At 37.4% G+C, this 17,186-nt stretch overlaps 1 protein-coding gene across 1 annotated transcript; it reads left to right on the top strand.

The window, feature by feature from the left end:
- The first annotated feature begins 1,161 nt into the window (after window positions 1-1,161).
- Window positions 1,162-13,404, top strand: si:ch1073-280e3.1 (complement C2). Its single transcript, XM_059331948.1, has 19 exons — window positions 1,162-1,306; window positions 1,463-1,563; window positions 3,224-3,371; window positions 3,516-3,701; window positions 4,903-5,076; window positions 5,493-5,591; window positions 5,688-5,830; window positions 6,356-6,497; window positions 6,685-6,819; window positions 7,904-8,008; window positions 8,223-8,360; window positions 9,043-9,155; window positions 9,250-9,358; window positions 10,275-10,419; window positions 11,268-11,341; window positions 11,488-11,576; window positions 12,226-12,358; window positions 12,447-12,496; window positions 12,954-13,404. Exons 1-19 carry the CDS (start codon window positions 1,255-1,257, stop codon window positions 13,116-13,118), a joined length of 2,301 nt encoding a protein of 766 aa, XP_059187931.1. The 5' UTR covers window positions 1,162-1,254; the 3' UTR covers window positions 13,119-13,404.
- Window positions 13,405-17,186: the final 3,782 nt, after the last annotated feature.

The following is a 17,186-nucleotide window of genomic DNA, read 5'->3' as shown; positions in this document are numbered from 1 at the left end:
TACTTTATTTATCCCTGAGGGAAAATTCAGTTAGTCTGGTAGAATCTCTTGAAGAATGAGACAGCCTGATGGCTGTAGGAGCGAAGGATCTTTTGAATCTCCGTCCTGCAACGGAGAGAGAGGAGCCTTCCACTGCTGTTATTTTGGTCCATAAAGGTTTTGTGTAGCGGATGATCCGGGTATTTCAGGATGGCCTGGAACATCTTGACAGTGCATCTCTCCACCACCTCCTCCAGTGTGTCCAACCTGGCTCCAACCACAGAACCAGCTCCTCGGACCAGTCTGTCCAACCGCCTTGCATCTCTGTGTGTGATGCTGCCTCCCCAGCAGACTGCAGCAAAAAAACAAAACACTACCACCACAGACTGATAAAACATCTGCAGAAGAGGGGGCTTGAGCCTGTGTAAATCTATGATCATTTCTTTAGTCTTTGAGGTGTTCGGTAGGAGATAGATTCTTGTGACTCCAGTCTCTGAAGGCTTTTATCAGATCCCTATATTCAGATTCCTGTCCATTCCTGATACACGCCACAATAGCAGTGTCGTCTGAGTACTTCTGGATGTGGCAGGACTATGGAGCTCTATAAGCACTTAGAGCAGCAGTGGATACCAATAATGGATGTCAGGAAAGGCACAGGGCTGTTTTGCAATCTTTGTTTTGATAAGTAGTTTGTTTCAAGTTTGAAGATTTACACTTAGACTGTTCAAGACACTAATTTCAATGGGTCATTGGTACAATGTTGCCACAACATTCAGACAAGAAACCAGTTAAAAAAGTTCCTTGATGATGTTTTTAAATTTAAAATGTTTTGTATTGTACCCTGTTGAAGCTACTGAATCTTTTACACATCTTTATTAAATAAATGATGTTCAAATTGAAAAACCCCCCTCTTTTTTCACTTGTGCACCGTTATGGCAACAAACCCCAAAAACTTCCAAGAAAAAAAAAATCTATGTAAATTGTCTTTTTAAGACAAAAAAAACCCCACTATGAACATTTTTTCCTAACTGGCACCATTATGCGTACCATAGAGGGTTAAATTGATAAGTAATGTGAAAATGTAACGACAAGACTTTGCTGAAAGCAAGAGTTTAAATCTGTGTTCTGTCCTCAATTGCTCAATCCCTTCCTCCCTGTTTGTACTGCTGTGTTAATGGGTAATCAGTCATCAAATAAAGCAGCTGACTGCAGGTCGATACAGACACTCTTGCTGTAGATTCTGTCACTCGAAGACACAATAACTCTGGTCTGGTCATGTATGTCAAATCCATACTATGGGTCCTACTCATCATCTCTGTCCAGGAAGGTGAGCATTTCAATGTTGTGTTGCACTTGCTGTACGTTCGAGTATGAAATGTTTATGGGTCTAAACTATTTGGCTTGGTGTTGAAGCATTTGTCTGTCAACATTTTGCACATAGAGATGCCTTTCATCACCAATAGTTTTACTGTTTGTGCTCCAGTCTTCCTGCAGTATGAGGAGTATGAAACATATGAGGATCCACAGCCTTTGAACTGCTCGACCACAGAGAGGATCAAAGGAGGAAATGTCACCTACTCACAGGTAACAAATGATAAAGTGAGATGAAATTATGAGCTGATCGCAGACAATTTTTATTACAGATTAAATATCTATAAAAAGCATTATCTTGTTCCAGTTCTCAAAACGGAGTATTTGAGGTTTTGCTGTCTTTTAAAAAAAAATTTTTTTTAATGAATGTGGTTTGGTTGGCTTTTGGATCACTCGTCGGACCAAACAAACATTTGCCACCTCTATGAACTCTATAAATTTTCAATGGGAAACTTTCAATCTGTTTAAAGGAGACTTGCTATGCACATATTTAGGTGTATACTTGTACTTTGGGCGCCTATTAGATCATGTTTACATGCTTTAATGTTCAAAGAACACAATATTTTTCTCTCACAATTATCAATTATATCGAACCTACAACCTTTTGTCTTATAGTCAGTCTTCTGTCTCCCTGAGCTATCTCCTCTGACACATGGTCATATTTGTCTTCTTCATTGTGGTGATAGACTTTAAAAATTCACTTTCTGTCATGAGGTTTGAGCCAATAACCTTCTGTCTTCAAGTCATTTCTGCTATAACACTGAGCTATCTGAGGTGACACACGTCATCATCACTTTGTTGGTCATAGTAACAGCATAAAATGTCCAAAAATATATAAAAAGCAAACGATATTTTTGTATGTCCAAAAAACACCAAAATGTCATATTATAGTATGTCGTAAAATGTGGTCATTCTGTTGTTGGTCCAAAAATGACTAAAAACGATTTAAAATAGTTTTATTAATCATAGTAATAGTATAATACGTCCAAAAATATTATAAAAACAACAATTTAGAATATGTCCTCAAAATTTTGGCAAAAAAGTCATACTATAGCATGTCGAAGTTTTTCATGTAAAAATCATAAAATTTTTAAATGCCACGTTACTCTCAAAATTAGCATATCATAGTCTGTTGATACATGAAGTAGGTTGGCTTTTCCAGAAATAAAGGACAACACCATATTTTGAGATGTCCAAAATTTGAAATTTGAAAAAATGTCATCCTATTGCATGTCGAAATTTTTCATGAAAAACGAATACATTTTTAAATGCCCTGATGCTCTCAAAATGGGCGTCACACATGCCACATAGGAGCCTTTATATGTCATTAGTAGTGTAGTTTGTTTTTTTCTCTGTTTAAATTACTGTGCTTGATTAAATCAATTAAATAAATGACATCACTCTTCTGGAAACAATGGTTGTTTATGTTTACCGGATTGTTATTTTTCAGCTGATTATTGGTCTGTAACTTGCATTTTCCCATTCATTAAACATTTCGACACTTTCGCAGTATAAATATAGCACCTACCTATTAAAAAATAAATGGAAATCTCACTTTTTGCAATATAGGACCTAAAATTAACACAATAACTTAATGATCGAGAACATATTCTTAGCTATGCTTTAATGTTATATTATAATAATTAATACAAATATGTCATAAACATGAACAGAATGATGATGTATAAAAAATACATTTATTTTAGTGTTTGTCAGCCAAGCAAAAGTTAGGCATTACTCTGAATTTGGAGGGTAATTTTAGAATCATGAGAAAAGGGAATTAGAAGATCTGGAAAGTGAAACAAATCGAGCACCTAATGCTTCAAATGATTTTACTTAGCACCAAAACAGACCATATGTTTTTCTTCTACAGGGAGGGCTGGAGGGCAGCGTGCTGACTTATCACTGCGGCCCCGGCAGATACCCTTTCCCAGTCAGCTCCAGGCTCTGCAGTGCTGATGGGGAGTGGTCGACAATGAGATTAACCAATGGCAGGCCAATATCACGGGCCCATTGCAAAGGTAATGGTTTGGATATTGATGCATTCAGTCTCACAAGTACACAAAAGGAGTCTTGTGCTCATAATCTCATTTTGTCTTAAAGGACTCTTTTGTCTCGCATGCATCCTCTTCTCCTCTGTCTGTCCACCTCTAACCCGCTCCTAGACGTGTTGTGTCCGGCTCAGCTCCAGCTGGATAATGGGGACTTTTGGCCCACGGACCAGTGGTCCCGTGTTGGGATGACGCAGAGCTTCTCCTGCCAGGAAGGGTTCACTCTGTCGGGGTCAGCCCAAAGGAACTGCACTCCCTCTGGGTGGTGGACAGGAACCACTCCCATCTGTGACAACCATGGTGAGGATGCACAATATCACAAACCTTGGTCATGATAAAGCTTAAATCATGCACAACAAACATCAAGTATATCCATGAACATCCACTTACACGAGGCCCTGAGCCCAGTTCATCAGGTGTATTAGAGCCTATGGTACAGTGAGCATGCACTGACTAAGCTCATACTTACTGAGGTTTACATTGTAAAGCAGCTTTTGATGAATACACATAAGTGATCCTCACGACGATGAACACTATTCATAGCATAAAAGTGCATATTTATTTATTTATTTATTTTAAATTGAACTGTCAATATTTAGGCTGGTTTGGTCAGCAACTATGTGAATGTTCCAACCACTACAAATTACTTTTAGCTAACTATTTCAACTATTCATCAATGAACAGCTAATGCTAACTATTTAATTTGTTTCTCGTTAGGCCTAATATTACTTTAAGCTAAACTGTTTAAACTGTTTATCCATTAAAATTACTTACTAGCTAATTATTTTGGCCATTCATCATTTAACAATTTTTCAATAACACTACTTTTAGTAGAACTTTTCAACCGTTTATTAACACTGCTACTTTAAGGTAATGCTAACTATTTTAACTGTTCATTATTAGGCTTAACGTTACTTTTAGAAAAGTATTTCAATTTTTTCAACTATTTTTGCTGTTTATCAATAAACGTAACTTTTAACTATTTAATTTTTTTGTATGAATGTTACTTATAGCTTACTATTTACACTTTTATTTATTTGTTTATAATCTTGCACTGACAACAATGCACTTAATTCCGTAGTACATGCCACAATGTCAATAAAGATATTCTATTCTATCTTTTCTATTCTATTCTATTCTATTCAACCATTTAGCATAGTATTTACAATTTAACAAATACTTTTAGCAATTTCTTTTTTTATTTAGTCAGTACTTTTAGCACCTCAACCATGTTAATTTTGCCTATTTCAACCTTTAGCCTTTCTTTTTAGTAAATAATTTGAAGCATTTAGTTAGAACCTTTTACTATCTATTTGTACTATTTTGGCCTATTAATCAGCTAAAACATTTTGTCTGAAAAGGCTTTTGTGCACAATTTCAAATTACTACATATTCACCTACACAAAGGTTATATTCTGGAATTGTTTATCATTTTAAGACTGGTTATAACCTCAACATGTAATCATCATTGTATATTTTGTCTACTGTTGCCCCTGTGCAGCTGACGACTGCAGGGACCCAGGGACCCCACCAGGGGCCCAGAGATCAGGAGGGTCGTTTAACACAGGGGAGAAGGTGGTCTATCGTTGTCAGTCGGGTCTGGATCTACTGGGGTCAGCTGAAAGAATTTGCCTGGAGGACAGGGAGTGGAGCGGTTCAACACCACGGTGCCAAGGTGCAAAACGGCAGCTTTAAATTGGTTTAGGATTAGATTTAAGCATTTTCTTCATTTTTTCTTCATTTTTTTTTCTTATTATACTCTGTTGATGCATGTAGTAGTGTGGCTTTTCCAGAAATAACAACAAAAAAAAACATATTTTTAAAAAGTCATAGTATAGCATGTCGAAATTTTTCATGAAAAAATCGTAAATTTTAAAAAGCCCTGAAACTCTCAAGTCTGTTGATACATGTAGTAAGCTTTTGAGATGTCTGAAATTTGGTAAAAAACATTGTTGAAACAAAGGTTGTTTGGTTGTGTTTGATTCTGTTTATTATGTACCAAATTGCAATTTTTATGACCAAAAAAGGGACTTAGATCAAAGCAGAGTTCATAGGGAAAAAAATGCATGAAATCTTTGTGCTCTGCTGCAGCCCCAAATACCTTTGACTCCCCCAGCGTTGTGGCAGCAGCCATGGCGGGCTCACTCGCAGGAGTCATGGATGTCCTCTCACCAGAATATAAAAAGAAAGGTGGGTAAAACTTGTATCTTCAACTAAAAAAAATGAAATTTTAAGAGCATGTTCAAAACTGTAGTTTTAATAAAACCGTTCCTTGTGATGTGTCAGAATCAGACACATCCTTTGGCCGAACCTTCCGTGTGTCTGAAGGCAGTCGTATGAATGTCTACATCTTACTGGACACATCAGGAAGCATCACGGAGAAGAACTTTAACTTATCCAGGGATGCCACTATTGCTCTGATTAGAAAGGTATGTGACAAAGACTCTAGTGGTGGAATGTAACTAAGTACATTTACTCAAGTTCTGTACTTAAGTACAATTTTGAGTTATAATTTTTTTTTTTACTTTACTTGAGTATTTACATTTTATGTAACTTTATACTTCTGCTCCACGACATTTAGGGGCAAATATTGAACTTTTTACTCCACTACATTTAGCTGACAGCTTTAGTTACTATTCATGTCAAGATTTAACATGACAAACATCAAAAATGTAAAGTGATATTAAACTTAAAACTTCATAACAGTATATCAAGTAGTTAAAATGAGGCCTGCTTTGAGAAAATTTGAAAGTTTTGAAAGCAGGACTTTTATTTGTAGTTGAGTAATTTCACAGTGTGGTATTTGTACTTTTACTGAAGTAAGAGATCTGAATACTTCCCCACCACTGATAAGAAAATTTTAGTTACTGAAGTACCACTATTAAAATGTTTCATAATACAGGTGTCTGTTTGTATGTCTGAAAACTTACACTTGTTCTTCATTTTCCTTTTAGTTGGACAGCTACGAGGTTCAGCTGAAGTTCCATGTGTTGTCATTTGCCAGTCAGGCTATAGACATTGTAGATATCAGAGACTCAGATATTAGCAGTAATGCCGACGACGTCATATGGGATCTGGAGCACTTTAACTACCGCAGTAAGACTGAGCTTGTTACTTTTACTTGCAAAATTCATTCATGTGATGATCACATGCGGGGCGATATTCTCAAGTAGGCCCCTAATCAGTACAGTATGTCTCAACCATGATACACCAATTTGTTTAATACAATTATCACTCAATGCATTTTTTAATCGTTTCATCTTTTATATCTCTTCATTTGCAGGCCATGGGAGACAGACAGGCACCAACCTGCATGCTGCCCTGTTACGAGTTAGTGAGAGGATCAGCATGTTTAAGATAAACAGTGCCAAAAACCATTTTAATGAGACTCAGAACATCATCATCATAGAAACAGATGGTAAAGGCACAGGCAGGGTCTCATAAACCTATACTGAAAAAAAATCTGTTGAGATTGTGGATGAGAAGCCCTGAAAGGCAAGTGTGGGGAAAAAAGTGACACATTCTAAGTCTGATCTAAATTGTTTTCTTTCCTGTTGATGACTTAAGAACAAAAAAATGTTTGTTGTTGTAATATTCATTTTGGCCACAAGAGGCTGTAGTGCACCACAGCCCAATGTTCTAAATAGGACTAAACACATTCATGTCCAGGTGAGTTTCACGTTCTCTTTGCACTCTAAACAGAAGTACATATTACATTGTGTGTTAGTCCTATTAAGAACATGGTGTAGTCTCTTGTCGCTAGACATTTTTTAAACAGGCCCTGCAACCTATGAGTCCACATATGTAATTTGTTCCTACCAGTGGTGGAAGAAGTATTCAGATCCCTTACTTAAGTAAACGTACTAATACCACACTGTAAAATTACTCCACCTCAAGTAAAAGTCCTGCATTCAAACGCATCAAAATGTAATTAAAGTATCAAAAGTTAAAGTACTCGTACTGCAGAATTGACCCACTCAGATAGTAATACATATTCTAAGTATATTAATTGTGATGCATTTATATAAGCAGTGTTGGAATTTTCTCAAGGTAGGGCTCATTTAAACTACTTAATACACAGTTATGAGGTTTAAATAAATGAAAAAAGTCTAATCACTTTAAATTTATCATGTTTTTTATGTTAAATTTTGACCTGAAAAGTAACTGAAGCTGGCAGCAAAATTTAGTGGAGTAAAAGGTACAATATTTGTACTATAAATAAATGAAGTAGAAGTATAAAGTTACATTAAAGGGAAATTCTCAAGTACAGTACAAGTACCTCAAAATTTAGTACAGCACTTGAGTAAATGAATTTAGTTACATTCCATCACTGCATACACAATAGAGAAAACTGTTTGGATCAGTCTCAGAAAAGGGATCATCAGAAAAGATTTTCTTAGTTGCCTCTCAGGGCTTCTCTACTTTTTGTATTGGAAAAGGGCACATTATCTTTTGGCTATACTGTTAGCATTCATCCCCTCTTTCTGTATTTCTGCCTGCAGGTTACTCCAATACAGGCAAGAACCCTGAGATCGCCCTGGCCCAGATCCGGAACCTGCTGGGCTACCACACAAGAACCAGTGATCATACAGCTGAAACAATGCTGGGTATCAGGATAAATACAAAAATACAGTATATGTAAATTCAATGAAATGTTTTAATCCACCATGTGCAGCACATATTTACATATTAGCTTCTCTATCGTCACTTTAGCATTACTTTTACTGACTGTTATCATAAATCTGGCATGCAAAGTAATTTGAAGTGTGATGACACGGTTGCCTATGTATGTATACAGTAATTTCACGTGTGTGATTTCAGATGTCTATGTGTTTGGTATTGGCGATCGAAATAACAAAGATCAGCTGAATTCCTTGGCCTCACACAAACGAGGCGAGGATCACATCTTCTTTCTGGAAGACTTCAGAAAACTGGGGGAGGTGTTCAACAGCATCATTAGTAAGTAAATTGTTTCAACACTAAGGCAAAACATTTTGTCAGCATGAAACTACATTATGAGAATAACAAGGATTTGACCTCATAGTACAAAAACAGTCTGCCCTAGATTTATAATTCAAGCATAAAGTGGTGGAATGTAACTAACTACATCTACTCAAGTACTGTACTTCAATACAATTTTGAGGTTCTTGTACTTTTCTAAAGTATTTCCATTTCATGTAACTTTATACTTCTACTCCACCACATTTAGCTGACAGCTTTAGTTACTTTTCAGGTTGAGATTTAACATAAAAACATCATAAATCTAAAGTTATTAGACTTTTTTTTTTTTTTTTAATTGAAACCTCATAACAGTATATTAAGTAATCAAAATGAGCCCTACCTTGAGAAAATTTAAATGCATCAATAATAATCCAATAATATATTTGGAATATGTAGAATATAACACTGTAAGTGGGTCTATTCTGCATTAAGAGTAATTTTACTTTTAGTAAGTACATTTTGATGCTGATACTTTTATACTTTTACTTCAGTAAGTTTTGAAAGCAGGACTTTTAATTGTAGTGGAGTCATTTCACAGTGTGGTATTAGTACTTTTACTGAAGTAAGATATCAGAATACTTTTCCCACTGCTGATAACAGCATTTTAGTTACTGAAACATTAAAATATATCATATTACAGGTGACAAGAGTGTGACAGTGTGTGGGGTAGCTCAGGAATTGGTGACATCGGGTAAGAAAGCCTTCACCAGACCCTGGCACATCATTCTGGAATCAGCCACAGTTGGCAGACAGGCCAGTCACTCAAAATCAGAATATCAGAATGGAGATTTTTTTCTCGTTTGATATTTCAGAGAGGATTTTCACACAACACTTTCCTCCCTTATAGACATCGCCGTGTGTTGGATCCATTGTGAGCCCGAACTGGGTTCTGACAGCTGCTCACTGCTTTGCCAAAGCGAGCACAGAAAAACGTCAGGAGAGGCGCTTACGTCACGGTTAGTGTCAGGACAAGCAAGATTGAGGTTAATGTGAGAAAAATAACGAGAATAGGAGAAGCCAATATGAAAGTACCTTAATCCTGCATTCTCTCTGTTTGTGTGAATGTGTGTGTGTGTGTGTGTGTGTGTGTGTGTGCGTGCGTGCGTGCGTGTGTGTGTGTGTGTGTGTGTGTGTGGTTAGAGAAATGCATTGAGGAAACCTTTAAAATTAGATTATCTGACTCCAACAGCAAATTCTCTTACCAATTCTCTGCGCAGATTGTTTGATGGGGAATGATGAGCAGGAGACGTCCAAGTCCTTAGTTGTTGCATTTTATTATAATATGTCAAGGAATGTGCAGTTACAGAGTCTCTGGGTTCAATCTACACATCCCTGACATCACATTAGGCTGGTCAGTTCATGGAGGTTGGACCCCCTTCTGTCCCTGAAACCCAGTTTTATAGCCTAGCAATGTTTACTGATAATGTCGATAGAATCTCTCCAGAAGGTGCGTCCCTCTCGATCCATTGATTCGTCAGTTTAATCAATATAGGGACACGTCATGTCACCAGGCAGTAATCTTCTCTGCCCAGTACACCATGTCCGTGTCCTGACCTGTTATCAAACCTCCTGCCTTGTTATGACTTACAGAGATATAATTGGACACAGATTTTGCAATGTCCACATATAATATATCTTTTTGTGATGATAGACACATGATCACATGATCAAAATTATTGTATCAAAAGCATATTGCATGATTAATCCATAATTGCATAGAGAGATGTATGAAAATCAATCAGAAAATGAGCCTACATCTCACATGATTTATTTCCTCAGTAACATTCTCATGATAAGTTAATTGTCTCCATCGCTGGTTCCATGTCTTCTTCATTTTATGTGAAAATAACAAGCAGCTTCTGTGGTTCCCAGGTGAGGTCGAGGTTGTTCTCAAAAACGTGATCATGCACCCAAAGTACAACACCAGGGCGCTCAATCATAGAAACGTATCAGAGTTCTATGACTACGATGTAGCTCTGGTACAGGTGAAAACTATCCCTCTCTCCAGTGAAGTCAGGTAAGACAGCCCACATAAATAAAACGTTATGAACCAGGGTTGCATCTAACCCAGGAGCTCAACTCAAAAGGCACTGACTTGTGTCTACGAGTGTAGACATTTTTAATGTGGTAAGCTAGAAACAGCTGATTTTCTTTTGAAATATATACTTTTGAAATATATACAATAACACCTGAGCATTATGTAAGCACAGCTGAAAACTGTTTTGTGCTGATTTGAGAAGCAAGGCCTAAGGCTGGTTGAGTATCTAGAGGTAAAGTTGGAAATTTGTACAGGTTAAAATGATTATTTCTACCCTTGTCAATGTCTTTACTATCCAACAAACATCACAGACATTTCTGGGTTACCCCAAACTTTAGAGCGCTAGTGTATGTGATCTGAGTTTTCCACACCACAGAAAAATGTGTTATTAAAAACCCAGCTAAAAATTACAAGTATTATCTGCTCTGAAACACTGTCCACCGAAGGCACTGAAACCTGATATCTGACATTCAACTTCTCACTTTCTGCTCCTGTCACACTGTCTCTCTCAAAAAGTTCACGGCAAATAAACCAAACCTGAACACAGAAATAGAGAAAAACTGTTTCATGGCCTAACTCCAAATTCAGTCATATACTGTATAGTTTTAAGTCTTTTTACATGTTTTCACATTGAAACATCACTTTTCTCTCGAGCTTCAATATGGAGCCTATACAACCTAACATTAGTTTTGTCATGAAATGGGTTGGTCTGGTCTTATATTTAATATCTTTTAACTTATATTCTTATTTTGTGTAGCTTAGGAAAGGGGATAACATTTATGCAACTGTTAGTGCTGACTGTGGGTTTGCATTATTTCATACAACAGACCGATCTGCTTGCCGTGTACCGTACCAGCCAGCCGAGCCATGAAGAAAGTTAACTCCACCTGTCAGCAGCACAGTATGACCTCTAACTTTTACACTCCACAAACCCATGCAATAACTTCCCTATTTTCCCTGTTAACAAATATATTACAGCAAGGAATTCAGACTTTAAATATTCTGAATATTGTCCATATATTTTAAATAAAATACATCTGTACATAGGAAAGGAGCTCCTACCACTCGCGGTGACTCCTGCCTTTTTTATCCAGAAGGACTCCAGAGAAGCAACTTATATTCAGACAGAGAGTCAGGTGAGTGACAGTTGACGGGATTTTAGACTGAGGGCTGCATTTACTTTAAGTAATCACCAAAAATACACCATTCATCATAGAAAGAAACTGTGAAACAGGCCTTTTCATCTGAATTTAAACTTCTGTTAGAAAAGGAACAAAAATAAAGCTTGAAATTGTGATATTTCTGTCATAATCACTTTATTCTACATGTCTCATTTGAAACATTGCCAAAAAAATTGCAATAACCTGTTAAAAACATTAAATTCTGCTCTCCTCAGCGACACTGTGAAGCTATGAGTGATTCTGCAGAGACGTCACGTGACAAATATTCAATGAAAATCAATTTACACAGAGCTGAGAGGAGAGGACAGGAAAGGTTGTAAAAATGCAAATATGTATAGCAGGTGAAACCCCCCCCCAAACATTATTTACACTTGTGTGCACATGGAAAAGTGTTGTATATATAAATTAAATTTGATTCCAATTGAAATAATAGAAATAAAAATAATGTTCCTGTTAAAATGCAAGGCCACGGTGAGTAAAATGGGAAAAGAGCAAAAAAGCCCTGACCAGCTTTGGTTTCAGAGGGTTGAAGCCTATACTGTACATATTGTGGAAAACATATGTCTATCTCAGTGCTGCACTGTAACTACTTTGCTGTCTGCAGAGGTGCAGCTGTGTGGAGAAGGCGTTGCAAACACTTAAAGAGCCCACCAATGTGACTTTGGATGAGTATGTACCAGACAGATTCCTCTGTTCCGGAGGATCCACAGGATACCAGCACACTATCGCCTGTAAAGGTCTGTACTCTGCACTAGCTGCATCATAGAGGCCCCGTTTGAGCAACATGGGACTCACATGAATTACATGTTGTCTCTTTTTGTATAGGTGACTCAGGTGGATCCCTGTTTCTGCAGAAAAGACAGCGCTACTTTCAGGTCAGCAAGTTTCCCACTTTAAAAAGCCTTAATACTAGTGGTGGAAGAATTATCCAGATCCTTTTCTTAAGTAAAAGTACTAATACCACACTGTGAAATTACTCCACTACAAGTAAGTCCTGCATTTAAACCCTAATGTAAGTAAAAGTGTGAATGGCCACACTACTTTTATGTGGTTTACATGATAAAAATGTATAAATATATTAATTTAAACTGATCATGTTTTTCCTGAAAATGTAAGTAAAGCTGTCAGCTAAGTGTAGTTGAGTAAAAAGTTCAATATTGCCTCAAAATGTAGTGGAGTAGAAGTATAAAGTTGCATAAATGGAAAGTACAAGTACCTTAAAATTGTACTTAAGTACAGTTCTTGAGTAAATGTACTTGGTTACAATCCACCATTGCTAGATACACACTGCAATCGACACCATGTGGACATTTCTCCTGCTTTCACCTCCAGGTGGGAGTGGTGAGCTGGGGCACTACTCACGTATGTGACCAAGGGGGCAGCAGAGTCACACCACCTGCTGATGCTCGAGACTTTCACATCGACCTGTTCAAGATAATGCCGTGGCTGAAAAAGCATCTGGGCGAAGAGATTGAGTTCCTTCCTGATGTCAAGTGAGAACATCTGATCAGCTGAGAACTGCGTACATTAAGTCACAATTATGTTTTACAGAGTAAAGAATTCAGTAGAGTTCTTACAGCGTTTTAAGAGTCAAATTAAACCACTGAATGAACAGAATTTTCCAGACTCTCTCAGCCTTCAATTAAATTGTCATTAAATGCAGTTGTGAAGAATAAAGTTTACAGAATTCATCTTATTTTACCAGATGTTTATATTATCTTTGATTGTATGCTTGAATCATGATTAAGTAAAGCTCAAGGAGTCAACAAATAAGTATGGTGGTGGGATTGTTTCATTTCAAATATTAAAAATGTTTGGTTTTCATGAGTCATTTTGTAGATGAAACACCAGATTATATTCTTAACCTTAAAATCACAATGGCTAAAATTAAGCATTTTCCCCAAAAAACTTTCCGTTGGAATATTACTAACCAATCACAGACAGCAATATCAGGTTTTTTCCAAACTTTATTATCAAATGAATTTTATTGCCATCATGCAGTAAATGCACTTGTATAGGAAGATGTTCTTGCCATACACAACATTAAAAACTAAACTCAACAGGTATATACATGTATAATGTAAGAAAGATATATGTATATATATGTGCAAACATCACAGGACTTACAACCCCGACTCCAAAAAATGTTTAACGTTGTGTTTGACATTGTGTTTATGTTTTAGACAAGGTCCAAACTGTTGTAGAATGGGGTTTGTAACTTGTACAGTATGCATATGAGCTAAGACATCAATGCAAAGATGTCAGCAGGGATTGTTAGGCTTGTTGGTTGGATCATCATCTGGATTTTTTCTGTGACAGCCATGTAAAGCAATGTCAACTAGGCGTGCAAGCAGGACTGAAGGGGACCGAGCAGAGTGGAGCCGTCGGGGGAGGCCACGTCGGGCGCGACGCTGTGTGCTCAGTCCCTTTGCGTGCCAAATTGCATGTCTCCTACTACTCTGCTCGGGGTAGGTGTAAAACATGTTATTTCCTGTTGCCAGCAGGGGGTGCTATGACTGTGTGTCACTATTGACACGTAGGTGTGTTCTGGACTGGACCCTAATCACTTGTGTGAAATTTGGGACAGATTGGACAATGTATGGTCAAGTTATCCAGTCTGGTGTTAGATGGCAAACTCCATATTTTGCCGCCATGCCACGCCCACATATTGTGAAGGTCAGTATTGGTGTTGATAAATTGTGTTCCCCAAGGCCCGTTGATGGTACTGACCAAGTTTGAAGGCAATGGGATTAAATCTCTTGGAGGAGTTATGTAAAGTATGCAACGTGGTCATTTGATGAAAGGAGGCATGGATAAAGCATAAGGGGCGGGGCTTTATGAAATATTGTTATCTACAAGTGTTAAGGGCTGGACTCTGATGAAGCATGACAAGTTTGGATCAGATCAGACAAAGAATGGAAAAGTTATAACGATCTCGTGTTTTATGGCGAGACGCCATATTTTGCCGCCATGCCACGCCCACATTGTTTGTTTGATTATTTTCATTGTGTTATACATATAAGTGAGCCATGTTATATATATTTATATTCATGTCGTAGCATCTTCCCCTCATCCACATACACACACGCACACACACACGCACATACACCTGTGATGCCTCTGTGCAAATCGTTTATCATTTATGTTTTTCTTTGTTGTTGTTTGCGCTGTATGTCTGCTGTCTCTACTTGTGGTCCACATGTTGTAGTGTATTTGTCTCTCATGTCACCTTGTTTGTTACGTCATTTCACCAATATAAATTAAAAAAAGAAATACAATAGGGACCTCGCAGGTCGTTGCCTTAATTATAGTGAAAATGTCCTTCGTTTTTGTCTTTGTCAACTTTTTTCATAAATAATCCAGTGTTTCTATTTCTCCACTGCTGAGAGTGTGTGTTCGTGTTTTTTTTTGGGGCTTCCAGGAGAAGTGCGAGTGAAATTACCGTAATGACACCATGTTGGCTGTAAAGAGCAACTTCTCAGCTTTCAGAAAACATTTGAATTTTCCCGATAGCGCAAACCGTTTAGTTATTGTGGTAAAAGTGTCGCTGGCGCAACACTCTGTAAACTTATGATGTTGTGTTTTAACTGTGTGCAAGTGAAAGTCTTCAATTCACCACGATATTACAAATAACTTATTTTTGTGGCGGCACTGAAAATCCAGCAGCGGCAGAATACATGTAGGGAAACAAAAAATTATATTAAAAAAAAAAGATAAAAAATTTTAATTATAATTCTATTTCTATCCAGTTTTAAGCCACATTTTTACGATTTTGGTCAGTGTTTTTCATCTCTCCAGGATGTCCTGTATCCGCCGAACAATGTACGAGAAACACTGAATTTTAGCGCGAAATTGCTTTATTCAGATTTTTTACCCGTTTTATTCACCTGGTTCATTTGTTTAAGAGAGAAGGACACCTCTGCTGACAATTCAGATATAATGACTACAGTGACGCCAGCGGTGGGGAAGACAACAACTCCCATGGTCCTACGCTAATTCAAAACTTAACCCATAAGAACCCAGACCCAGTTATCCTTAAAGGAAAATGATGGGGGACATACCACAAAACAAGTGGACCACATAGAACACATTTATGATGTTTAAAAAAAAAAATTCTACCACTAAATGTCAAAGATCTGTGATGTGATGTACACGTTACATTGGGCGTTTATTGTATTTATGTTTAGGATATTTCTTATTTTAAATTTAAAAAAACTAGACAAATTTTCTGTATATAAAAATTGCGACATTAATAGTGCTGTTTAACAAGAAATTATTTTACAGATTTGTTTTTAAGTAACAAAATAGGAATGAATAAAAAACTAATAAAAACAAACAATTTGCCTTTTTGTTTGCATCTCCATAACATATATCAAAATTGTGACTTTAATAAGTTCAGTTCCCTATTAACAGATTAGAATTGTTAAATGGGTTTAAACTTACTCTCGTCACAAAAAATAAGCTTTTTGAAATTAGCCACTTTTTCAAATTTCTGTTTCCAGTAACAGCCACATTTTGGAGAAGTCACTTCTTGTCACAGTCACTTGACCACCACACCAGGATGTTGAGTTTACGTCTCTTAGGGATTTAATGAGTTAAGGTGAAGCATAAAGCTGAATATTGGAGATTCTAAAAGATTTACAGTCTTTGTTACACGGGTCACCATGGGTTCTTATGGGTTAATTTGTCTATTTTTTTGTTTTTTTGTCTTGTCTTTTCATCGTACTTATGACTTCAAAAAGTAATGCACCATAACTCAGATGGCAGACTTCCTGTTGGGTTTGAGGTATGGGTCCAAGAGGCTTTTTGGTGCATCTCCACATGATTCATGTGTGTACCAAATTTCGTGTTTCTACGTGAAGCCTACTGCTAGGGCTAAGTATAAAACATATGACTTCCTGTAGCCAGCGGGTGGCGCTATGACATCACGTGTAAGAATTTTGGGCCAGATGAGACAATGTATGGTGAAGTTGTACAGTCCCGTGTTTCATGGCGAGACGCCATCTTTTGCCGCCATGTCACGCCCACATAGTGTGGCGGTGAGTAAAGGTCTTGATAAGTTTTGTTCCTGAAGGCCTTGGGATTGCACTGAGCAAGTTTGAAGTTAATGGGAATAAATCTGTAGGAGGAGTTTGTTAAAGTATGCAACGTGGTCATTTTGTAAAAGGGGGCGTGGATAAAGCATAAGGGGCGGGGCTTTATGAAATATTGTTATTTAGAAGTGTTAAGAGCTGCACTCTGATGAAGCATGAGACGTTTGGAGCAGATGGGACAAAGAATGGGAAAGTTATAAGGATCTGTTTTATGGCGAGACCATAGACTGTATATAAATAATGGACGTAGTCACCGTGACGTCACCCATTGGTTTGTGGACTGCCCGTTGGAAGCCTCGAGTTCAGCGTTATACTCATCGCCATCTGGCGTCGCCGTCTTGTTTCCAATACGCGGAGCAGACCATAATTGAACTGTGGTGGAGCGCGAGGGAGAGAAGCCGCTGCTAATTCATGTTAGCATTAATTGGAGCATTAACTGGGATGTTAGTTTTGGCTAGCAAAAAAACAAAAA

The sequence above is a fragment of the Centropristis striata genome, chromosome 4 (assembly GCF_030273125.1).
Source record: "Centropristis striata isolate RG_2023a ecotype Rhode Island chromosome 4, C.striata_1.0, whole genome shotgun sequence".
Taxonomy (NCBI): Eukaryota; Metazoa; Chordata; class Actinopteri; order Perciformes; family Serranidae; genus Centropristis; species Centropristis striata.
This window is presented reverse-complemented; position numbering and strand designations above follow the sequence as displayed.